A 25,913-nucleotide genomic window follows, 5' to 3' on the forward strand; every position below is an offset into this window, starting at 1 on the left:
CATTTTCTCACTTCTGATTAAATTAATTCTTTTTTTAAAATTTAATTTAATTAATTTATTTTTGGCTGCGTTGGGTCTTCGTTGCTGTGCGTGGGCTTTTCTCTAGTTGCGGCGAGCGGGGGCTACTCTTCGTTGCGGTGCGCGGGCTTCTCACTGCGGTGGCTTCTCTTGTTGCGGAGCACGGGCTCTAGGTGCGTGGGCTTCAGTAGTTGTGGCTCGCGGGCTCTAGAGTGCAGGCTCAGTAGTTGTGGTGCATGGGCTTAGTTGCTCTGCGGCATGTGGGATCTTCCCGGACCAGGGCTCGAACCCGTGTCCCCTGCATTGGCAGGCGGATTCCCAACCACTGCGCCACCAGGGAAGCCCCCTCCTAGGGTTCTGCTCGGTTACACTCCTCCTCTGAAGTCCTACCCCCCACTCCCCTCCCTGCCACACTTAATCAGCCTTTGTATAAGCTTCTTATTCAGCTGTAACACATTACCGCAAACTTAGTGACTTAACATGAATGTATTATCTTACAGTTCTGGAGATTAGAAGTCTAAAATCAAGGAGTTGGCAAGGCTGTGTTCTTTCTGAAGGCTTCTGTTCCCTTGCCTTTTCAGCTTCTAGAGTCTCTACCCACAATGCCTTGCCTCGTGGCTCCTTTCTTACCTCACTCCAGCCTTTGCTTCCATTGTCACAAGTCCTCTGACTCTGACCCTCCTGCCTCCCTCTTATAAGAATGCTTGTGATTATATCAGCCCCACCGAGATAATCTGGGATGATCTCCCCAGCTCAAGACCCTTAACTTAATCACATCTGTAAAGTCCATTTTGCCATCTAAAGGAACATATTCCCAGGTTCAGGGCATTAGGGTAGGGGCTTATTAGGAGGGCCTAATTAGGACTGAGCTTACCCCAGTCTCCAGGTATTGCCACTTGTAGCTTTGTGACCCATGGTGAACCTGTCCTTTTCTTTCCATTCTGCTGCTACCATCCACATTGAGGTCCCCATCACTGCATCCTTGACACCTGTTTCTTCTCCTCTCTACTCGCCTGCCCACTGTTTCCAGATGAAGCTTCCTAAAGCATCTCTTCGTTCCTGACATCTCTGCTCAGAAGCTATCAGTGGCTCCCCTTTGATTTTACTGGGGTTGGCGAACTTTTTATTTTTTTGTAAAAGGCCAGATAGATAGTCAATATTTTAGACTTTGTGGGCCAAGAGGCAAAATCGAGGCTATTAGGTAGGTACTTATTATAACCGTTTAAATGTGACCATTAAAAAAATGTAAAGGGAGGGCTTCCCTGGTGGCGCAGTGGTTGAGAGTCCGCCTGCCGATGCAGAGGACATGGGTTCGTGCCCCGGTCCAGGAGGATCCCACGTGCCGTGGAGCGGCTGGGCCTGTGAGCCATGGCCGCTGAGCCTGTGTGTCCGGAGCCTGTGCTCCGCAACGGGAGAGGCCACAGTAGTGAGAGGCCCGCGTACCGCAAAAAAAAAAAAGGGAGTTCCTTGGTGGCCTAGTAGTTAGGATTCCGGGCTTTCATTGCCATGGCCCTGGATGAAATCCCTGGTCGGGGAACTGAGATCCCACCAGTCGTGCGGCGTGGCCAAAAAAAATGTAAAAACTATTCTTAGCTCACGGGTATACACAAAGAGGCGGCAACCCGGATTTGGACGACAGGCCATAGTTTGCTGGCCTCTGGTTTGTACGCGCACGTTCTGAACTGCTCAGCCTCAACTCACGGCCCTGACTCAGCTTTCCAAGTATGTCTGCTGCTATGATTGCACCGCACAAACCCTCTGTTCTAGCTGTGGGTCTTCATACCACTGCTTAGGCTCTGTGCCTTGCTAGACAAGCCATTCCTTCACCTGCTCAGATTCTACCTGTTCTTCAAGGCTCAGAGCAAGTCCTGCCTCCTTTATGAATCCTCATCATAGGAGCCACCACAGTTTCATCCTAGCTCATGTGTGTATCAGGAGAGAGGTAGGCATGGCCTGACAGCTGGTCCACTGAGAACCACACTTAGCATGATGGGAGGGCCCCATGCGTGGATGTCATCCATGATACTTGTTACCGAGAGAAAGAGATTGAGGACCAGTGATCAGTGTCATTTAATTATCGCCTAAATGCATAATGCCTTATGCTGTTGTTTAACTAGATTATATTCTCCCTAACAGCCCTGCCTCTGGCATGTCCCTCTTTGTTTCCCATGGAGTTATGTGCGTATTATATATTTACCATGGTCTTGACTATTCCTATGTGGGGATGCTTTTTACTGCTTTGTTTCTCAAACCCCAGGAATTAGATTACCGTCTCATAAGTTTTGCTGTATCTGTCACCCAACTTAATATTTTTATGAGGGGTACAGTACAGTACAGCACAGTTTCTGGATGCAGAATGCCTGGGGTTGAGTCATGGCTCTGCCGGTTCCTGGCTGTGTGACCTTAGATAGATGAATTACCTTAACTTCTTTGTGCCTCAGTTTCCTCTCTGCAAACAGAGATAATAATTTTATCTACCTTACGGGGTTGGGAGGGGAAACTAATTGATATACCTTAAAGCCCTAAAGTTATTGCTTGACACACATTAAGCATAGCAGAGTTTTAGTTACTATTACTACTATTATTGTTATTGATTTTCACACCTTTGATGAACTGGGTACTGGGCACTCAGTTTGCATCATTCATTGGTACACAGCAAGCACAATGTAAATGTGTGTATTTTTATTTCTTAAATTGACTCACTTTTAAAATACCAAATTTATTTTAATAGGAAACTTTTAAGCAATCGTAGTCACAAATTCAAATTTCTTGATGTGATAGATACATATATTTTTAAATTTATAAGAAAATAAAATACATAACTATTAAACTAAAGGATGCTTCCCCTGTACCCCACATGTGGGATACTGGCTTAATTGACATAAAATTCAAAAAGAAAAAAATACACTTATCTTTTTGATTTTCAGTGGAGAGCAGTCAATCCACCTGAGAACTTTTGGAATGAACTGAACACTGTTAGAATTACAGGTCTGAGGAGGCCTGAGAACAGGGTTATTTCCTTGTAGGTACCCAGAATCCCAGAGTGGACTTGTTTTATATGCTTAATTGGTTTTTATCTTTCAAAACCATTTCTAATCATTCTGAGATGCTTAGAGCTGAGGTTTTCAGAATGGGAGTCTTTACAGTGCTGATATCAGAAGAAGAGCCCCTCCTGTTGAAATTTTCTGGGCTTTCATGAGCAGGAAGTATTAAGCAGTCCTTAACTGGGTTAGCAGTCTAGGCTGATTTCATAGATTTTATTGTATTCTGCTTATTTTGTTTTTTTCCTCTTACCATAAACCAACAAAGCATGCAGAGCCTTCGAGTACCTTTTCAAACTGCGGTAATTAATATAATTGTTTTCATAATATCACAGAAATGGGATATTGCAATGTGGAATTGAAGGGGTTAGGTGGTTTTGACAATAGAAAGCTGTGGTGTGAACTGATTCCAGGATGCCCGTCAAGGGGGTAAATTAGCTTTGTGTTCACTGACCACATACACGCAGAAAGAATCCCCATCTAGGTGTGTCTTTAGAAAGATATCAGGTAATCTGTAGTAAGCATCACTTCATTTATTTATATTTTTTAGCAGCTTCATTCATTGAGGTATAGTTTACATAACATAAAATTTACCCACTGTAACTGTACAATTCAGTGATGGTAGTAAATTTATAGAGTTGTGTAACCATCACAGCAATTCAGTTTTACAACATATCCATCATTGCAAAAAGTTTTCTTTTGCCCCTTTATGGTCAATCCTTGTTCCTACCCCTAGCCCTGGGCAACCACTGATTTACTTTCTATCTATAGATATTCCTCTTCTGGACATCATATAAATAGAATCACAACATGTGTAGTCTTTTGCATCTGATGTATTTTAAAAAAAATATTTCTTATTGAGGTCACATTGGTTTAGAATATTATATAAGTTTCACATGTACAACCTTATATTTCTACTTCTATGTACACTACCTTGTGCTCACCACCAAAAATTTAGTTTACATCACTTTAGACTGTAATCTTCTCCTGTGTATTTGAGCTTTCTTATCCTAATTCAACCTCTGAATTTAAATCCTTAAAGGTTTTTTTTTGCCTTTCTTTCCATTTTAATGAATGTCTTATGCCCCTGGAAACCATCATTCGTGAGTGTATTTTAGTCATCCGAAGCCACAAACACGATAGCTGTTAACAGTGTATGTCATTCAATTGTCAAGAGTTTTAGGACGTTGATTACTTTGTTTCTAAAACAGCCTTATAATAATAGGAAGCCCTGCTTGGACCATCAAGTCCTGTCGGGTTAATATTTAGTTGAGTCTTTCTGTTGCCTCTTTAGAAAGGTCTGGCTTCACAGTGAGACCAGTGGCTGGATACCTGAGCCCTCGAGACTTTCTGGCAGGACTGGCCTACAGAGTGTTCCACTGTACTCAGTACATCCGCCATGGCTCGGACCCCCTCTACACCCCGGAACCGTGAGTACCCACACTGTAAAGCTGGGCTGGGTGGAGACCGCCACATTGGAAAGTGGTCAGGGCTCACTTCACTTGAGAGTAAATTGGGTCCAGGAACGCTAAAGACCACTGTTCCTTAGGCCACCGAGGTTATCACTTTGCTTATGATGCTGTTTTACCTGAATAGTCTTATGATTAATGGGCTGCCAGGGTCTTCACTGGGGAGCAGAGAGCAGTAAAGTAGCTGATGGTGACAGTAGTGGGCGGGGATTAGAGCTGAGTCTCCGAAGCCCCCTCCTCTTCCTAGGGGACAGAGGCTCACTGACCAGCTGGGTACCCGGCAGGGTCACTACATGGTTCTTTTCTTTTTTTAGCTCCTTTCAGCATCCCTGAAAGTGTTTTCAGGGTAAACAAAGGTTACTTATAGGACTCCAGACATTGGGAGAGAAATGCTTCTTAGAGTGGATGAATGCTCAAAGGAGAGCTGTCAGAGCTAAGAAAGGCAATCTCTAAATCTAGCCCAGAGGGTTTACAAATAGCAGACACTTTGTTAGTTGCCTTTGAATAACTGGCCCTCCTGAGACCCGTGGTAGCTGCCAAAATGTATGCAGAGAGAGAGGGCAAAGAGATGAGATTTTAGCCACAGAGGTCTATAAAATTGGGGGAATAATGTGTTACATTTTTACCAAAGTACTTTCAACCAATTCATTCAGCAAACATTTATGTGCAGTGCTAGCACGGAGGTACAGCGGATTCAAAGATGAATAAAATGTAGCAGCTGTTTTCTTAAAGCCTCTCGCATTCTGGCAGGGGAGATAGAAACATAAATAATTATGAAAGAATGTGTTTAGGCCTGTAAGGGTGTGTGTGTGTGCAGAGTATCAGAGGAGCAAAGGGGAGGGAACAGTCCCGAAAGGCATTTCAGAGAAAGTGAAAAATTAGTGGGGGTCTAGAAGGGTGGGTAGGAATTTCTTTTTTGGATAAAGCCGAGTGGGGAGGGAGGGGAAAGCTTTCAAGTCAAGGAAAACAACCAGCACAAAGATGTGGAGGCACAAAAGAGGCATAAATGAACAAGGCTTTTTACTTTAGAGGGGCCAGAACGTAGGTATGTGTTAGGGATGAAATGACTCTTCTGTCCACAATGTAAGCAGTCATTTGTCAAAACAGGACCTTTGGGCTTAATTCTGTAGGCAGCAGGGAGCTGTCCAAGGCTCCTAAGCATGATCAGATAATCGTCTTTGAGAAGGATGATGAGGGTGGGGACTTGGAAGTATGGAGAATGAACTAGCTGGAAAACCAGCAGGAGCTCCCATTCCAGTGAAGGAATACAGTTTATAAAGCCATCAGTGGGATAGGACGAGAGGTCACCTCTGAGAAAGATCATCAAGATGGAATTAACAGTATTTGGTGACTATAATGAGGGCCAGGAGATGAGAGGGTCCCTAAGGCAATGCTAAGGTTTGTTTTTTGTTTTTTGTTTTTTTTTTTGCGGTACGCAGGCCTCTCGCTGTTGGGGCCTCTCCCGTTGCGGAGCACAGGCTCCGGACGCGCAGGGTTAGCGCATCAGTCCGCCCAGCCGCTCCGCGGCACGTGGGATCTTCTTGGACCGGGGCATGAACCCGTGTCCCCTGCATCGGCAGGCGGACTCTCAACCACTGCGCCACCAGGGAAGCCCAATGCTAAGGTTTTTATCAATAGATTGGGAAGCTGAATGGGTAGTTTTTTTCTAAAATATTGGAGGGGGATTAGGCTTGGAGGCAAGAGGGAATAAAAGAGGGAGCAAAGAGGAGGATTTGGGTTTGGAGCATCCTGTCTTTGAGGGGCCCATGGGTGGGACCTCCAGTTGGAGAAGCCCCTGGCAGTTGGAAATAAGGGCTGAGAGTTCAGAAGTGAATTAGAGCTCCTGCTATCGATCTGAGTGTTTTCTTCTTCCATGACTCCTCTGACCACACAGGCAAGAGGAAGCTAAGTCAGAACGTGGAAACTCGGGATTCACTACCTTGGGGTTGTTTTGGCAGGCTCCTTTTTGTGGGTTTTATATCATTCATTTGATTCTTAAATTATTGTTATGATTTTATGAGTAGGTAACACGTGCACGTGATTTAGCATTCAAAGCTTACGAAAGGGCACAGTCTGAACAGTGACTTTTTTCCCTCCTCTGCTCCCTTGACACCTGTTGCATCCTCCCCAGGGGCAACCACCGCTACCGGTTTCCACTGCGTCCTTCCAGATATACACTGTGCAAACACAATTCTCTGTAAAGGTCCCTTTAATCCGTATGTATAACAAAGTCCCAAGCCTCTTCCCAGCCACATGCTGTAGTTTGAATCTATGAAACACTAGATCGGGAGTGCTGTTTCCTGCCCAAGCACTTTCGCAGGCATTGTCTTTGAAATGCAGTCCCACTTCCTCTGCTGAGAGCCAAGAGGGCAGCTTCTCCAATTTGTGGAGTTCAGCTTGGCTCCTGTGTTTGGTGCTTGTACGCTGCTTCCAAGTAACTGCTTCTAATTGCTGAACTGTTGTAGTTGAGGCAGCACTAATGAGACAGAGGCGGGCCCTGAAGAGGCAGCTAGAAATGGGAGTGAAAGCAGCGAAAATACATCATCCGAAAAAAGAATTTTGTTATTTTCCTGTTCAGTCTGGGAAGAATGTATTTTGATAGCCTAGCTCTCAACACGTATGGGGTGTTAAACATAGGTTGTTTTTACCATTTTACATTTTAAAACTGGTCAGGTACTGGGGCTTGAATTTAAAAAGCAGTGGTAGATTGGGTCGCTTCCCTGGGGAGGTTCTGGCCTGGAGGACAGTAGAGAAAGTCCTGGAGAATCAGTGACTCCTGATTTTCTTGGTGGGAAGAGTTGCTTTTCCATGTGTTTCTACCTGGATTGAAAGGTCACTGATTCTGCTAGAAGTGAGGCTCTTTCTCCCTTGGAGCACTGCCTGAGGCAGGGGTTCTGCACACTGTTGTCGCATAGCTACTTATTTTGATCAGCTGTGATCGCAAGCGACTTTGTCACTAATCGAGTATTGAAGTTTACAAATGATTTCTTTAAAAAAAAATCAATTGGGTCAAATTCAAGGTTATTCCAATAAGAGCATCCCTCTCACTCAGTGGAATGACAGGGAAAGAGACAGAGCTCTAAGTTACATGGGTGTGCGAGCATCACCTGGCATGCAAATAGTGGCAGGACAAAAATTTGAGAAGCCATCCCCCCAATCTCCTGCTCTCCTCTTTGCTTCTCTGGGAAGTCCATTGTGGTCTGTGTCATATTGCACCCTCTGGCCACTTTATCTTTCAGAACAGGGTTTCTCAACCTTGGCACTGTTGATATTTTGAGCCAAATAGTGCTTTGTTGTGGTAGGATGTTTAGCAGCATCCCTGGCCTCTACCTGCTAGACGTCAAGAGTACACTCCCACCCGTGCCAGGTGTGACAACCAAAGATGTCTCCAGAAACTGCCAGATGTCCCCAGGGGGACACATCTTCCCCAGTGAGGACCACTGTTTGAGAAGAAGCAATTTGGCAGGTCATTGTTGTTCTGACAATTATTTTTCTCTTAGAAGCACTCTGTAGACTTTGTTTCCTTTCTAAACACCAATCTGACTGCAGCCTTCCCTGCTTTGACCTCTGTTGGTTCCCTGTTACATACAAGGAAAAAGTCAAAAATGTTTGATATCATCAAATCACATCTTCTGTCTCTCTTTCTACCCCCTCCAAAACCTTATGCTCCAGCCATACTGGACTTCTCACCATCCCCATGAGCCTGTTGGTTCATGCCTTTGCACAGGCATGAGCCAGCGCAGGTGGTTCATTTGGCCTGGAATGACTCTTGTGAAATCATTTTAATTCTCAGGATTACAGCTCAGTAGCAACCTTTTCTGTGAAGACTTTCCCAGGCAGAGCTAGATATTCCTGTAGTACTTTTCCTTACTTGTATTTTAACACTTACAACACTGCATGGTAATTATTTGTTCATGTGTCAGTCTCCTTCATCAGACTGTGATTAACTCAAGGCCAGCTGGCAAAGGCAATACGGGAACAAGAAGATCCAGACTGAGGTTGGAGTGGATGCCCGAACCTGGCATATAAAGTAAAAACTGAGTCCACAGTGGGCTGAAGCCGTGAATGCCACTGCCACCAGAAGGTGCCAGGTTTTGAGACATGCACAGAGTCCCAGGCTCAGTCTGAGATCTGTGGAGTGAAGGGAACAGGGGAAGTCCCGGCTGCACCCTGTGTGGTGGTAGCACCTCCCTCTGCAGGGCTGCAGCCCCTCCACTGCTTCCTGCAGCTCTGCTTTGATTTCAAGAACTGCTGCTGGAAACCCCTCCATCAATGAGGCATTTTTATATATTCAGTGTCTTCAGGCAAAGTCATGAACCATTAATGGTGGGATTTTAGACACCAGTTGAGGCTGTGAGGATAGGTCACTTGGACCAGAATAAATCACACCCAGGAGGGGCAACCTGTTTTGCTCATCTGTTTTGCTTTGGGAATGAAGATTATTTCAAAAGAAAAAAGTGGTTGTTCACTGTGAAGCTGAAGGAGAGGAGGGAAAGGAAGTGTGAAGCTTGTCCCCACCTCCCCCTTATGAAAATGAGAGAGAGAGAGAGAGAGAGAGGCAGGGGCAGGGGCGGAAAAAGAGAGAGACCCAACTGCACTTCACATGGTGCTAAGAAGACATTTTCCCCCTTCGGGTAACAAACCCTGAGTATAGTCTCACCTTAACGGTAGCAAAGCTCATTGCCCTCTCTTAAAAAACAGTGTCAGTCTGTGATGTGTTCTGAGTTATATTTGAACTTCTTAAATGTGACATCAAGAAGATACGCTCTGAAATTGGCAAGCAGTGGTGCAGGTCCCTGCAGGACTGTCCTGTGTGTGGGTGTGCTGTGCATGTCTGAAGTGAGGGGGAGGACAGTGCACCAGAACAGTGGTAGGAGCATCTCTGGATTTGCCTCTAGAAGATGCTTGCTGGAGAGGGGCGGTGGAGATCCAGTGTGTTTCCTAAACTGGTCTTGGGCACACTGCAGGGAGAAGAGAGTTGGAGGGAGGTATCTTTCCCTCACTCCTTGGTCTTGTCTGGCCTGGTCTCGTCTCTGATGTCAGCCTTCTGGTGTTCAGAGGGCGCTTTGGATTTTCAGCTGTCATATGCATCCTACCCGCCCACCCCCAGTTCCTCTTTAGTTCGTTTGGCTTTTCCTCCCCGGACACTTCCTTCTAGGGGATCTGTGGTCTCTATTCTTCACAGCTTCAACAGACTTCTTGAATGTGTTTTGTGCAAGGTGGATGTTAAATACTTGCTCACTGAATTTGCATGTGCACATGTACTTGTGTATATGACTTTCAATTTTATCTGTAGTCCTGACGGCCAGTGGTATCTTAGAAATGCAGAGCTCTTTAATAAGAAATACGGTTTAATCAAACCATATTTTCCTGGGGCCAAATCTCATGCTTTTCTTCAGAAGCTGTGTGGACTGACAGAGGTCTTGGAAATGAAGGCGGGTAAGGCAAGAAGGTCCTATTTTCTAAGGTATTATAATCCAGTCTTGCTCTCTCCAGTATAGGCCAAACCCACCCATCCCATCTAGATTTCTGGATGAAGACCAGAGGTGGCCAGATGCCTCAAGGTTCTGTACCTTTGGAACATAAAACATTGCCCAGAGCAGTGTTGAAACACACATCCATAGCACAACCCTCTCACCCCTTGTCCTCTGCTCAGGGAGAAGCAACGAGGCATTTTCAATATAAACATACGTTCTTCAACATCAGTTCTTGGAGGTCAAGCCAGTACAATATCTGTCTTTCCAGTAGAGCTATCGCCAAAGTAATAGTGCCGTTTTGCACCAGAAATCCCTTTAAAAAATGTTTTAATGAAAACATTAAAAAATATGCTTTCTGTTTTGTTTTTCAGATATTGTGCTTAATACACTAGTAACAGAAATATCCTTTGCACGGCATAGCATAAGCTTATTCAGTCGGGGAGTTTCGGATTCAGGGCAGCATTGGGATGATTGATGACTCAGTACAGACTGATGCAGATCTGTCTTCTTCTGCTCTTTCCCGCTGTGTCACCTTTCAAATCAGAGAGCAAACTTTCACCACTAGGAAAAAAGTCATGTCACCGTTAACTCATACTGCAGTGTTTACTGCCATAATGCAACTAAATGCATCTGCGTTAAGGAAAATCTTTCTTGTCATAGTTGGACACTTTAGGGGCAATTAATGTTATTTTTAACTATAACTGTTTTAAAGTTTAAAAAAGGTTTTACAGTCAGGTGATTTTTCTTATCATTGCTGCTGTGTTCCACTTTTACAAGAAAAATAAAAGTGAATTATTTCTAAATTTAGTTTTCATCTATTTCTAAGCTAAGCAAGTGAATTTGATGCTTAGCCCTTGCTTATTAGAACAGAACCCGCTCTAAAACTGGCAGATGTCATTCATTTCCTTTTCCTGTGACTCAGTCATTAATCCTGACATTATCTGTTAAATAACAATACCAGCAGGTGAAGACACAGGCTTTCAAATTTATAAGAAACATTGACTGCCCCTCTCTTGATCGAAGAGATGCCTTTCACTAGGTCTGTCATGAGAGGGAAGATAGGACCTTTCCTTTTGCGACTTTCCCTCCTTGCTGCCGTCTGAGGGATTCTGGGTCTGTGAACTTGTCTGATTTAAGCCCTGACCGTGATGGGTGTTTTTAATATTGGGCCTTGCTAAAGTCACATCTGGGCAAGGTCTTACTGAAGAGCCAGGAAGATAAGCCAGAGCTTTATAGAGTTTCACCTTCATTCGTATGAGCTCTGGTTTAGCTTAAACTTGCTCTTTCCCACAGATCACCCTCATCCCTGCCAAGCACAGCGCCGAGCTTCCTGCCCAGCCAGCTGGCTTCCTCCACGGTTCTATCATCATTTTGCTGTTCAGGAGAGCAGAGCAGCATCGTACCAGCGATTCTTAGAAAATGGCATGTTCTCAGGAAGCTGATCCCACCTGGCCTCCCTTTCCTGAGTTTTAACCTGGAGCTCACACTCCAAGCTTAGCAGCCATCGTCTCCCTCGGGAGAAACTTGGTTTGGGCTACACCCAGGGTCAGTTAAGACGTTAGAGGCCCTAAGCCGAGAATATTTTCACCCCTTCCATTCTCCAGCATAGATAAGTTCAACAACAACAACAGCAGCAGAAGCAATAAGAATATATTTTTTACTACTGATAGCCAGCATGTATATATCAATATGTGCAGGCGCTATTTTAAGTGTTGTATGTGGATGAACTCAATAATCGCAACAACCCTCTGGCTTGTGAGTTACTGTTATTATTCTGAATTTATGGATGAGGGAATTGAGACACAGAACGTTTAACTAACTTGCTCAAGGTCTCACAGCTGGTAAATAGGGGAGTCGGGATTTGAACTCAGGGAGCAGTGCCAGCATCTTTTGGGTTAACCACTCTTCTATATTCAAAAGTAACACTATAGAGGAAAACTCAAACTTGTATATGTGCTGAAGTTGAATAGCTTCTTTCTTGCTTTTCCAATTATAAATCTTATGTAAGATAGTTGAGAGTGACACTTTCTTTCTTGAATTTGGTGGCCCTGCTTTGCCACCACCCTAAGTACTGGATGTGCTTATTGGATGGTCTAGTGCTGTGCTGTCCCATCCAGCGTTCGGTCCAACTACCAGCCTTTGTTAGAAGCCCACTCTCTCCTTTGATCTTCACAGGGCCACCATTAGTCTGCCCCTTTATCAAGAGGAGGCATCTTTTTGTTTGTTTGTTTGTTTTTGTTTTTCGTGGGCCCCTCACCGGCCACGGCCCCTCCCGTTGCGGAGCACAGGCTCCGGAGCGCAGGCTCCGGACGCGTAGGCTCAGCAGCCATGGCCCACGGGCCTAGTCGCTCTGCGGCATGTGGGATCCCCCCAGACCGGGGCACGAACCCGCGTCCCCTGCACCGGCAGGCGGACCTCCAACCACTGCACCACCAGGGAAGCCCTAGAGGAGGCATCTTTTATTTCACTGGGAAAAAGAAGGGGAAAGTGCCTCGCTACAGAGCAGTGATGCATCCTTCTGTCTGCATCCTCAGGCAGAAGGCCCTATGGACCACATGCCCAAACTCCAGGCCCCACTATCAGCTCTCAGTGAGACTGTTGGTAAGCCACTTAACCTCCCTGTGTGAGGGCTGATGAAATAATGCTTTGATCTTTGCAGAGAAAAAGGCTTTATATAAATACCAAATAGGTTTACTCTTCCTTTCCACCTCTTAAATTCACGTGGAGGCTGAGGTGCCTTGTAACATTCCAGAGCATCCTTAGTTACAAGGCCCACGTTCCTAGACCTGGACTCCCAAGTTTTCAATCATAATACTGTGTCTAGTTTTGTGAGGTGCCTCAAAGCAGAAATAACCCCTAGGACTTTTTATGGGAGCCTTTTGTCTCCAAAGCTCCGAGCACTCTAACAATAGACATTCTATAAAAACCACCCCCCCCCCCCCCCGCACACAACCCTATACATTATTTAAAACCTGTGCATTTTGAAACCAAATTTGTACCTAAGTGCCTGCTAGAGCCCTGTTGTTCTCTTAGGCTGTTAATGGTAGTGACTTGGGATACAGCTTTCAGCTTGTGTATGTATATATTTTAGCAGACTCAAAGCAGGATCCCTTTTTTTCCCCACCGCTCCACCCTCGGCAAGGTTTGCCTTCCTTGTGTGGTGCCTGTAACCCAAAATTAGCACTCGTAAGCATCCACACCTGAGTCACAGTTCATAGTCCCTCAGTGCCATGTCCTCAGGGAGAAGCTCACTTAGGTACTTTCAGGTGTGGAAGACGGAGGTGACCTGGGAAAAAAATTATTTTAGGAATATTTGCTTTTTAAAATTGCAAGTTCAGAAGAAATTCAAAGTGACTGAATTTTAGGCAAGGAAGAGGTAACCACTGGCTGTACCTCTTCACCACCATGTCGAGAATTATATCTATTGACAGGCAGAGAAGCCACCACAGGAGAGAAGGAAAAATGTCCTTTCTGACATTTCCCACATGTTCGGCTGACGTCATTCCACTCATGGCTACGAGGTAGGCAGGATTGTCCCCATTTTACAGATGGCAATTCCAAAGATCAGTGAAGTCAGGTCATTTCCCTATGGACACACAACTAGAAAATACCAAAACCAAGATCTAGTCCAAGCCCTTATGCTACACTGGCAATTAGGAAAACTATGCTTGGGATTCCTTTAGATTCACCTCTGTATGGTACAGTAGAACCCCACCATCTCTGTTTGATTCTGTTGAGTTCAGAAAGCAGTTACTGAACATCTGTTACATGCCAGGCTTTCCTAGGCACCAGGAACCCAGAGATGAACATGGCATGACCTGTGTCCTGGAGAAACTTACTGCTGCTTATTGAAGTGATAAAATATCTTCCAAAAGGGCAAAACCTACTGAAGTACAATAGACTTAGGTGTAAGTATAATTTAATGTGTGATAATACCTAACTTGTTGGGAATTTATGTTTCTAATGCATTACCTTACGATACTGTTTAAGAACTCCATGAGATAAGGACCCTTATAATCTCCAGTTTACAGACGAAAAAACAATACATCCGTGCTGTCCAATATGGTAGAGATGTGACTATTTAAATGTATTAAGTAAAATGAAATAAAACCATAAATTTAGTTCCTGAGTAGTGCTGGTCACATTTAAGATGTTCAATAATCACCTGAACCAAGTGGCTTACCATACTGGACGGTGCAGATACAGAATATTTCCATCATTGCAGGAAGCCCTATTGCACGTCACTGCGCGAAGTAACTTGCCTACACAGGAATGTGCAACATGGACTTAGGGCTGACTCCTGACTATATACAGTTCTTATAACCCTTATGTGATATTACCTCCTTAATATCTAGTGAAAATTTGGGGAGGGGGAGCACACGGGGAAAGAGTTAAAAAATCTCTTATTTATTCAAGAGATAAGAAATATCTGAGATGAAGGGGAACTGGAGACCTATGGACAGTTTCCCTTGAAGCCCTTTTGTGGTACTTGTAAGAACTGGAAACTATTTCTTTCACTAGATCAGGAAAGTTAGTACTTGCTGTTTGCTCTTTTATGGAACCATGAGGTAACTTTTGCTAAGGGTTATTCTAGGATTATGTCTTATTTACTTTTAAGTCTCAGTTCCTAACATAGCACTTGGTATGTAACAGGTACACAAAAATGCTTCTTGAACTAAATTCCAAAAAAAAATAAGTGTAATATCTTCTGCTAGTCTTAATAGAGTTGTACTGAAGAAGAGTAGCATTGATGGCCTTCCTTATGATTCCTAGGGGGAAAAAAGAAAGAAGATTTCCACCAGGGCAATATCCAGGTGCTTGGCTTCATAAAAAGAGGGCCACATATGTATTTATCTATAACCTGACAGGGACACAAGGCGGAGTGACCCTCAGAACTGCCTAAAACCTTATCTTATGGGCCAGATTTTACAGTATGCTATTTTAAATCTAAAGAAACTCTGTATATGGCTCTAAAACAAGCACTGAAAACAATTGCCTCAGTACCAAATTAGTTCCCGTTATTATCTCCTCAGTGAAGTGAAAACAAACCAAGTCACCCCCTTTTCAATGCGTCCCAGCGTGTTATCCCAGATTACTCGCACTTGCCCACGAAAGGTTGCGTGAAAGCTGAAAAAATACCCTATTTTGGCTTCCAGGTCCTCCTCCAGCTTCTTTTCATCAGTGCAACCTCCACCCCCCCATCCCCCAACCCCATCTTCCTTTTCCTCTCTTCATGATTTAGCTAAAGTGTTGGCTTCCCTGTTATTTAGAACAAACAAAACCTATAGCAATAGGGTTTCAAAGACAGATGTGCTGATTTGGGATGGGAAGCAAAGGCTGCATGCCCACTCACTGCTTCTTAAAAGCTTTAATTTACAGCAAAAATAAAAAGTTGTTCAACGCGGATGAGTCAGCTTTGAAAACTGATAAGAGGAGAAGAATGCCAGACCCATTTTGAATTTGAACTTAACAACTAGGACCCTTCTTTTCCCAGCAGCAAAGTGATTGCAGCTTCCTTAGAATGATTTAAGAATTCCCTGGAGGCATTTTGCCCAGGTCCCTTTGTAAGCTTTAGAATCCTCCTAACAGGGCTTATCAGAGAAGATTCCAATTTAGAGCAGCAAAAAGTTTAGTGTCTGATATCAGCTCTAGCTTTTCTTTTTCTTTCTTTCTATTTTTTTTTTTCAAAAGGAGACATGATGTTTTACAGTGTTAACAGTTTTGAAAGGTCCTACATTTCCAGTGAACACAGTGCTTCTGTGAAAAGGGCTCTGAGAAGCATTATTCAGGCGAAAATGCATCAAAGGGATGTGAGTTAAAAAGAGAAAAGTTTGCCGTTGTGGATGGAGATTGGAGGCAGCGTGTGCTGACAGGTGCAATTATGGCCAAATAATTGAATCTTTTAAGAGAGATCTGGTGAGACAAGGCAGTAGTTGTGGACTCACATCGGAAACCTGTTCATAATTAGATATTCAGGGTTCCAGCTGTGGATGAAACACCAGCATAGGGATCGTGAACTACTTTACAGACAGGACATAATAGCTGTTGCACTTTGTGAAGCGGTGTGAGACAGCATGACTTCAGTCCCACGGAAATTAATTGATACAAAGTTTGAAGAGGAGGCTCAGGCTTCTCCTGCAGATTCCCAACAGTCTGGAATCGCTTTCAGCCCCTGAAAGCTAGTCACCCCAGCTTCCAAGTCCTTTGGTCTCAAAGAAACTAAAAAAAATGTCAACTTTTCAAAGTTAATTAATTGCTTTAATTAGCAACATTAAACATCTTTCTTTGTTGTCTGAAGAGTTTCCAGGGACTTCAGTTTCCTTTGTCTATACCACGTGTCTTAGCCAAAGACACTGGGATGAGAACAACCCAGTGTTTATTTCTGAGAATGTTCCACCAAAGTCATAAACAATAATAACGTTATTTATGGTCTTGAAATATAGGTGCTTGAGCCTTGATTCAGTGAGAAGTGGGGTTCCTGTAGGAACTGCATCTCTACTTGCTCAGAGATCTGAACAGCAGTTCCTTCTTAGGGTCTCTACGTGGAGACAGAGCGGAGAAGAAGGTACAAAGTAGCGCAATCATTTCTACTTAGAACAGGGCAAAGGCATCCCGAGCATTCCATTAGTAATTCTGTTAGAATTCTTGCTTCAGGCTTTCATTCTTAATGAAACAGTATAACTTATTCTGCTGTGTTGTATGATTTTTTTCTTTCAAATTTATACTTTCTCTTCTGTGTATGGTTGGATTACCTTGTAATGCTATTAAAGGTTCTTAAGTTGGCTGTGGGCTATAGGTTTCTGATAATTACACCTTAACTTAAATTTCAGGTGATAGCTCCTTTTCTACCACAAAGAATTGACTCCAAGTCTTTGGATCTCTCGTATTTTCCTTCTTCTTTCCTTTTTTAACTGCCAACTTTTCACTTTCCCTTCTACCTATAAGCCTTTGGACTCCATTGGTACTTAGGCAGGTAGAAGATTGTCTTCTTCAAGTATTTAACAAGCTCAAGAGTAAACCCAGTTTTGCAACAAGAATCCACCACTGTAACCATGACCTGTCCCATTCTCACACTGGGAAGCACCCAGCACTGTGCCTGGCCCATCGGAAGCATTCAATACCTGTTGGCCACAATAGTTGTTCTTTTAGCTACTGTTTAATTTATTTATTCATACCATGAGATAATACTCACCATCTTTAGTATTTCCCTGGAGTTTGACATCTGGTCTAATTTTGAAATTATTGTTGTCATATTTTCTGCCTGGTTCAGTAGGAGTGTTTTCGTACTTACATCATAAGCTACAGTGGGGGTACTCAGATTTATCCATGGTGGGCCTCTCAATTCCAACATTGGTGCAGACTGCATGACCTTTAAAAAACTGATCACAGGAGTGCGTCTGCAGGGTCCACTCTCAGCATAGAAGTATGCTGAATCAAACACCTTTAACTGATCGCTAACTGAGTCAAGTGCATGTGGAGGAGTAACTTGCTACCTAGTGAGCTTTCCTTACCACCTTTCGTTGTTCCTCAGTATGTATGTATGTTTGTATGATGTAATTTTAATGGCATTAAATTTGGGCAGCTCAAAATTACATAATCACATTTAGCTTTAGTTTTAAGTACTAGTTGCTTGAAGCCTGTTCAGGGTGTTCCGAGCATCTTCTGTTACGACAGAGGGTCTCCACCCTGCCTGTGTCTTATACCTGCTCAGGCCTGTCCCAGAGAGTCTGACTGCATTGCTCTTATGTAGCGCCCAGTCATTGTTGTTTTTGTTTTTTTGTTTTTTGCGGTACGCGGGCCTCTCACTGTTGTGGCCTCTCCTGTTGCAGAGCACAGGCTCCGGACTTGCAGGCTCAGCGGCCATGGCTCACGGGCCCAGCCGCTCCGCGGCACACGGGATCCCCCCGGACCGGGGCACGAAGCCACGTCCCCCGTGTCGGCAGGCGGACCCCCAACCACTGCGCCACCAGGGAAGGCCCATTGGTATTTTTAAAATGGCTCCTCGGGTAATCTGGAGGGTTGAGGACTGAGTGGCAGGAAAAGAGACTTAGGACACACTGGCTACATTTTTTACCTGTGCTAACCAGCTTGGTTAAACGTTCTCCACAACTGAAGCTGTGCCCCGCCCAGCCCTTCTCGTTTACTCCGCCTTGTAAGTTAATAGAACAGAAGGAGCACAGCTTTGAGTCAGAGGAATTTGATTTCAAATCTTGTCTGTCTCATATTAACAGTGTGTCCTTGGAAAAAAAATGCTTAAATTTACTGAATGTTAGTTTCCCCATTTGTCAAATGGGAGTAATAAGACTTCTTTGTAAGTGAAGATGAAATTACTAATGAGATATGAAAACATTTAGCCCAGTACCCAGCACATAATAGACGCTCAGTATATGTTAGCTTTCTTTTTTAATAAATTTATTTATTTTTGGCTGCGTTGGGTCTTCGTTGCTGTGCACGGGTTTTCTCTAGTTGCAGCGAGCGGTGGCTTCTCTTGTTGCGGAGCACGGGCTCTATGCATGCAGGCTTCAGTAGCTGTGGCTTGAAGGCTCTAGAGCGCAGGCTCAGTAGTTGTGGCGCACAGGCTTAGTTGCTCCGTGGCACATGGGATTTTCTTGGACCAGGGCTTGAACCCATGTCCCCTGCATTGGCAGCCGGATTCTTAACCACTGCGCCACCAGGGAAGGCACTACGTTAGCTTTCTTTTTTTCCTCCTTCTGTCTTTAATTTCTTCATAGGTAAAATGAAGGGCTCTGATAACATTTAAATTCTCCTTATGCCCTAAAATCCAATGAGTCTGATTCACCACCTTAAGGAGTGTGACTGGAGAGTAACCACCACATATGCTTTTCCACAAATTCAATTTCTGTACAAAAAGGAGGCTGTTGGCACACAGTTGATAGAGAATGAATTTGGAGTTTCTTTCAGTATCATGTCCACGTATTCATTTGGCTGCTTTTTCAACCTGATGTGTCTGGGAAGTGGCTGGCCAGGGTTGGGCATGTGGTTTGAGCTGTGGGAACAGAACTTTTTGACCAAGTAATGCTATATGTCTTATGTTGGCACCCATCGTCTGCCCTTGACCACCATTCCCTTGCTTCAGCCTCATGACCATCCAACTTACTTTATACTTGTGATATTGGTGGTAGTACCTGGCATTTATGTTATAGCATCTATTTGAAGTGATACACTTACGAGGAACTCAGGTGAAATTAGGAAACATCTTTCAGTTACTACCTGGCTCATTAGTTTTTGTCAAGAAAATAAAATATTGTTGCCTTTTGATTCATTTCCAGTCATATATTCCAGGATAGCTTGGTATCAGGAAACGGTTTGTGATTCATGGCAATGACTCAGGAAGGCATCCGCCTTGCTTCATGGTGACACATACCTGCCTTTGCCTGGTCTCTGGCTCCAAGTGAAAGCACAGGCAAATGAGAGAGGATGTAAACTTCTATTATTACCTAGTTCAGGCTAGTCAAAGCAGGGGACTGGGAGGGTCTTCCAGTGGGAAGGCTCAAAAGAGTTGCTTGTGTTATAGACAGATAAATGGTCCATGGGAAAAGACATCTGTTGATGACAATAGGATCTTCTGCTGTTTCCCAGTGCCCTGCAAAGTGTAACATGGGATGCAGTGTAACTTAAGGGTTGAGAACAAGAGTTTAGAAATCATGATAAGCTGGATTCAAGTTTTGGCTTTATCATTATCTGTAGCAAGAATTGGCAAACTTTTTCAGTAAAGGTCCAACTAGTAAATGTTTTAGGCTTTGTGGGCCATATGGTCTCAGTCACAACTACTCAACTCTGCCGTTTTAGGCAAAAGGAGCCATAGACAATACATTAATGAACGGGCATGGCTGTGTTCCAATAAAACTTTATTTACAGAAACAGGCAGTAGGCCAGATTTGACCTGCAGCTGTAGTTTGCACACCCCTGGTCTATAGAATATTGCACCAATAAGTTACTTTAATTCAAGTTTCTCTTGAGTATTCAAAGAGACAGTGCATGTAATAAAACACTTAACACATGTTTGGCATATGATACGCTCTTGAAAATAGTAGCCATTATTATTTTGTTAACATATTATATATCACATAATTTAAGATGCCATGGTTGTAAGATGTATCTGGATTTCAGAGTTGATAAAAAATCTTAGGATTGGTGAAATTTGGTAACATTAATTACAGTAGCAAGGTTATAATTAGAATTTTAGGTCTTGTTCTGCCAGTGATAGCTTAACTTGTCTAACATTTCTCTGTGATGTTTTTCTTTTCAGAGACACATGTCACGAACTCCTGGGACATGTCCCTCTACTTGCGGATCCTAAGTTTGCTCAGTTTTCACAAGAAATAGGCCTGGCATCTCTGGGAGCATCAGATGAAGACGTTCAGAAACTAGCCACAGTGAGTTCATTTTCAACCTAAAAACCCATTCTGTTTATGTCCATTCGTAAGGTAAAGAAAGTTTTAGAGTTACTGACTATGAGTGATAAGGCAAACACTCTGGAGAGGGCATGGCGTCTTTACTTTTCCCCATGTGTGTTCCTTTGAAGCACAATGTGTTCTTGGCCTATTAACTGTCAAAATCTTTGTATTTTATCCTTCTCATTCAGGGATTGGCTAGATTGTAAATATTTGAGGCTTGCAGGTCATGAGGTCTCTGTCATAACTACTTAGCTCAGCCAGTGTGGTGTAAAAGCAGTCACAGACAGTACATAAATGAATAAGTGTGGCTGTGTTCTGATAAAACTTTATTTATAAAAGCTGGCAGTGGGCCAGATTTGGTCTGTGTGCTGCAATTTGCCAACTCTTGTTCTAGTTCAACGTTTATTTCCTAGAAACATTTGTAATAATGAAAATTATGCATTTATGGTAAAGTAGAGGTTGTACTCAGGATTATTTCTGATTAGTCAGTATGGGTTTGGTCAGACACAATTTGAGCCAGCAATAAGCAGCTCATGCTAAACAATTATTAAAAGTGCAAAACCAGAAAAAGAGTTAATAGATACTATGGTCTCAGCAAGGTTCTTCTCAAAACAATCAGTATGAGAGGAAAGGTGTCATGTTGGCAGCTACCTTTAAGCTGCTGAAGAGCCAGCTCTAGCAAGCTCATATGCCACATCCTAGCCCCATTTCAAGGAGCCCCGAGTAAGAAAGAGCAGGTTTAGCAAGCTCACTTAGCTACAGGGTCCAGTCTGTTAGCCTCAATGAGCAAAGGTACTGGAGGAAGAAAATATAGGATCCTAAATTGTGTGTATTTGACACAGACACACACTGATGGCGTATTAGGCATGTAGGAATATTCTTCACTCCCACCAAGAAACAAGTGTTCTCCTAGATTTCTTAAGATGCAAAGCCCTTTCAGTATACCTTTGGTTTCCTAATTTTGATAGAGATACAGGAACTGAGAAATATTTTTCTACTAAAAGAGAAATCGCAGTGCAAAAGCCATGCTGTTGGCGTCAGTGTGGAGATGAGCAGGGTTGAATGGGGCCTGCGGTGGACTCAGGAGAGCATGCCTCTTCTACAGCACGAGGCTGCCAGATGGGAATGTGGGCCTTTGTGTGGCTGGACCTCCAAAATTTTGAGAGAGGCTGGAAATCTAGATTTCTAAGCGAAATTTAATGATTTAAAAATGTTGGCTCTTGGGCTTCCCTGGTGGCGCAGTGGTTGAGGGTCCACCTGCCGATGCAGGGGACACGGGTTCGTGCCCCGGTCCGGGAGGATCCCACATGCCGCGGAACAACTAGGCCCGTGAGCCATGGCCGCTGAGCCTGCGTGTCCGGAGCCTGTGCTCCGCAGCGGGAGAGGCTGCAGCGGTGAGAGGCCCACGTACTGCAAGGAAAAAAAAAATGTTGGCTCTTAAAAAGAAATCTGTCATTACAAGCTGAGGAAAATATATTTGTAGACTGAATTAGGAGCTAGGCTTCCAATCTGTAACCTGTACTCCAGGGATTGTATCTCACATATATTGGCTATTACTGCGTAACAAGTAATTCCAAAATTTAGTGGCTTAAAACAATAAACATTTATTATCTCATAGTTTCTGTGTTTGGAGATTTGGGAGTAGCTTAGCTGAGTGGTTTTGGCTTAGGGACTTTCCTGTGGTTGGTGTTAAGATGTGGGCTGGGCCCATAGATGTCTTCAAGTTTGGGAAAGTTCTCCCAAGATGGCTCAGTCATGTGGCTGTTGGCAGCAGGCTTCCTTCAGAAGAGAGAGAGACAGAGACAGAGACAGCGACAGAGAGAAAGAAAGAGAAGGGAAGAGACAGTCAGACAGAGATAGTTACTGAGGGAGGAAGTTGTAATGCCTTTTGTGGCTTGATCATATGCTGATCACATCAGCCACATTTTATTCATTAGAAGGGACTCACTTCAGCCCATACTCTAGGGGAGGAGAATTCGTCTCCACTGTTTGGAGAAAGGAGCATCAAAATATTTGTAGATGTATTTTAAAACCACCACAACATAAGTCCTGTTATTTAATTCTCAAACCTAAGCTCCGGCTTTAGACTCCACATTTTGGAACTTTTCTGTGCCTTTCAAATTTCTCTTGAAATGTTCTGGTTTCAGCCTTTGATCCCTACAGTTTATACTCTTGATCAGAGATGAATGTTTTGCTTACTAGTCTTATTCTGAACAGCTACAAACTGGGATTCAACCCTGCCAGGCTCTGTGTGTGTGTGTGTGTGTGTGTGTGTGTGTGTGTGTGTGCGCGCGCGCGCACGCGCCGTGTGTCCAAAGAGAGGAGAAGGAATGAGGTAGAACCTCATGGATGTGAATGTAGGTAGATCCTAGTGAGTGATCTAATTTCTTTCTTAGAAAGAAAGCAGTTTTATTGTCCCTTTCATTAAATGATGATTGATTAATTGCATCATTCAAACTAACATTCACAAAGAATATGACAGGGTCCTCACTTTTCAGAAATTCATAGTCTATATAGATAAAGCTAAGATTTGTCAGAGGAGAGGAACTTTGTGCTGAGTCTTGAAAGATGAGAAAAAGCCAGCCAAGTGGTGAAGGAGGAAAGGAAGAGTAGAGGGACAGTTTCATTTAGAATAAGAAATCTTTCTGGTTTGGGGGCTACACAGGGAATGCCAGTTCACCAGTTTAGAGGGCAATGCTGAAGCCAAGGATTGCCTTTTGTGTTCATTTTCTATCATTACAATGAACAAATTACTCCTGACTTAAAACAATATAAATCTGTTATCTTACAGTTTCATAAAGTTACAAGTCTGACACACTTCTCTCTGGGCTAAGATTAAGGTGTCAGCAGGACTGTGTTCCTCTCTGGAAGCTCTGGGGGAGAATCTATTTCCTTGCTTTTTCCAGCTGCTAAGGGCTGCCTGCATTCCTTGGCTTGTGGCCCCCTTCCTCCATCTTCAGAACAGTAATGCTGCATCTCTCTGACCTTCCTACCATTGTCACATCTGTCTCACTCTGTCACTGACCATTGCTTTTTTTTTTTCTTTTTTTTTTTTTGCGGTACGCGGGCCTCTCACTATTGTGGCCTCTCCCGTTGCGGAGCACAGGCTCCGGACGCGCAGGCTCAGCGGCCACGGCTCACGGGCCCAGCCACTCCGCGGCATGTGGGATCTTCCCAGACCGGGGCACGAACCCGTGTCCCCTGCATCGGCAGGCGGACTCTCAACCACTGCGCCACCAGGGCAGCCCCTGACCGTTGCTTTTAAGGACTGATGTGGGGTCTACCTGGATAATTCAAAGGTATTCATTCAAAGTCCATGTCTGCAAAGATGACATATTCACAAGTTCTGGAGAGTAAGACATGGATATCTTTGGGGAGCCATTATTGTTTCTATTTTTACACTTGCAAGATAAAACTAATAATTGAACCTTGAAACCTGTTTTACTAGGGCCAGTGAATTTGGAGAATGAGTAAGTTTTCTTTTGGAATTTATATTCTTTAGTATGGTTCCAACACCCCTGGCCATGGATTGCCCTAGCCCCGGTAGCCAAAACCACTTCCATCTATTAGAGATCATTAGATCATTAATCTTGTTTCTCTCACTTTCTTTTGTCCTCTTTTTCAGTTGTTCTTTGCCTAGAATGTACCTGCGTTTCTGTAGAAGCCAGTTCAAGTCAACAGATATTCTTTAAGTGGCTAAAGAATCCTAGGTACCATGAGGTAGGAATAGGGAAAAGACAAAGAAGTTGTACTTACTTCAAAGAACTCACGATCTAGTACACAAAAATACAGAAAACCCAGAGTCAGTGTTAACTTTTATTTACGTCCATAAGCAGATATGTAGGAGAAGTGGATTTAAGGTCAGTCTTCTAAGTGCGTGTGAATTCTGAGTTCATTGTTGGAGACTGGGGCTCAGAATCGGGCAGGGACCAGCAGAGAGGTTCTTCTCTGTATAGAAATAATTGGTGACAGGTTAGGGAGGATGGAGGGTCTCCCAAGGGAGCCAACATGTCTGGAACCTCACAGTAGCTTTGACTTTAAGTCTTTTGAAAGTTTATACCAAAGAGAGTGTAAACTTTCAAAAGACTGAAAAGATTTTGAGTCTCTTCTAAATGCAGTGGAGAAGTTCGGGCTGGGGGTGGTGCCTCACCAAGGTCTTGCCTGATCTGCTCATTTCTCTTTTCCTGATGTTGCATGTTGCCCCTACCTCAGCTCTCTTTGATTTTCTGTCTCTCACAAGCCTTGCAGGTCCAATATTTTCCAGTGTTATAGACTGCCCACTTACTTGGAAAAGCGTTTTGCAGACCAAAGAGAAATTTGGAAAGCTTTTTCCATGTGATGGGGAGAATATGGAGGAAGATGGGCTCAGTGTGAGGAAGCTAGGGAGGTTTTTCTCTGAAATGATACTGTAGCTGCCATTGACTTCTAGAACCACGTCCCAGTCCTCAGTTAAAAACGAAGTGAATATAAAACTGCTGGAAGTTGGTTTTAAAAGAAAACACAGGGCTTCCCTGGTGGCGCAGTGGTTGAGAGTCCGCCTGCTGATGCAGGGGACACGGGTTCATGCCCTGGTCCGGGAGGATCCCACATGCCGCAGAGCGGCTGGGCCCGTGAGCCATGGCTGCTGAGCCTGCGCATCCGGAGCCTGTGCTCCGCAACGGGAGAGGCCACAACAGTGAGAGGCCCGCGTACCGCAAAAAAAAAAAAAAAAAAAGAAAAGAAAACACAGATTCCAGCCAGGCAGTTTCACAGTAAACCCAGGAATAAATAACCTACTGGATGGCATGCATATTAAGGACTGTCAAGCCATATACTGAAGCTAGAAGACCAATTTAAGGACCCCATTGCAAGCACTAAGAGATTAAGAGATAAGCCCTCACTGGGAGGGGTAAAAAGGTCCAATGGTAGGGGAAGCGTGGTGGTTAGCGAGGCCTCTTGGCTGACCAGATGAGAAATGGAGGTATTATTAGCTGATTTCCTCCAAGTTGTGTTCATTAAGTCCCCTGAAAAAGTACTTGAACAAAATGAGAGATGAGATGCACCAAAGGAGAAAAATCCATAGAGGGGACAAATGGAAAACCACAGAAATCACTATTTATGCAGAACAATGAGACAGCCCATATTATTCTTTTACTCTAGGTGAGATTTATATTATTAATGACTCTGTTTGTATAGTGCCTGCTTTTCCTTGTTTAGTGAATTTAAGCACTTTTGAAAAAGAAAGTCATGCCTGGTGAAAGTAGACACTTAATAACTTTCTGTGATGTGCTGTCAACCAATCCATCTAAGACAGAAAACAGCCTCCCCCAAACATAATGGGCGCCGCCAAACTCTTGTTTTGTTCAAAGCTGCTTCTGAACTTCTGGGTCTGATTTCAGAGGGACTAGGTGATTGCCTATACCCACTGCCTCTTCTTGCTATATTTCTGCATGATATTTATTTTGACATTTTAATAATGCTCATTTTTGAGAATGAAGCTATCTCTGTTGT

The 25,913-nt window shown here is 43.7% G+C and overlaps 1 protein-coding gene across 1 annotated transcript in view; it reads left to right on the plus strand.

Moving 5' to 3' along the window:
- Positions 1 to 25,913, plus strand: part of TPH2 (tryptophan hydroxylase 2) — a gene marked incomplete at its 5' end in the record, with an annotated part of 88,930 nt that overhangs the window by 30,934 nt on the left and 32,083 nt on the right. The window contains 2 exons of the mRNA XM_082665789.1: positions 4,354 to 4,489; positions 20,276 to 20,402. Of these exons, the coding sequence (XP_082521915.1) occupies positions 4,354 to 4,489; positions 20,276 to 20,402 (263 nt within the window). The remainder of the gene's footprint in view (positions 1 to 4,353; positions 4,490 to 20,275; positions 20,403 to 25,913) is intronic.

This window comes from Grampus griseus (assembly GCF_964374135.1).
Source record: "Grampus griseus genome assembly, chromosome: 11".
In the NCBI taxonomy this organism is placed as follows: domain Eukaryota; kingdom Metazoa; phylum Chordata; class Mammalia; order Artiodactyla; family Delphinidae; genus Grampus; species Grampus griseus.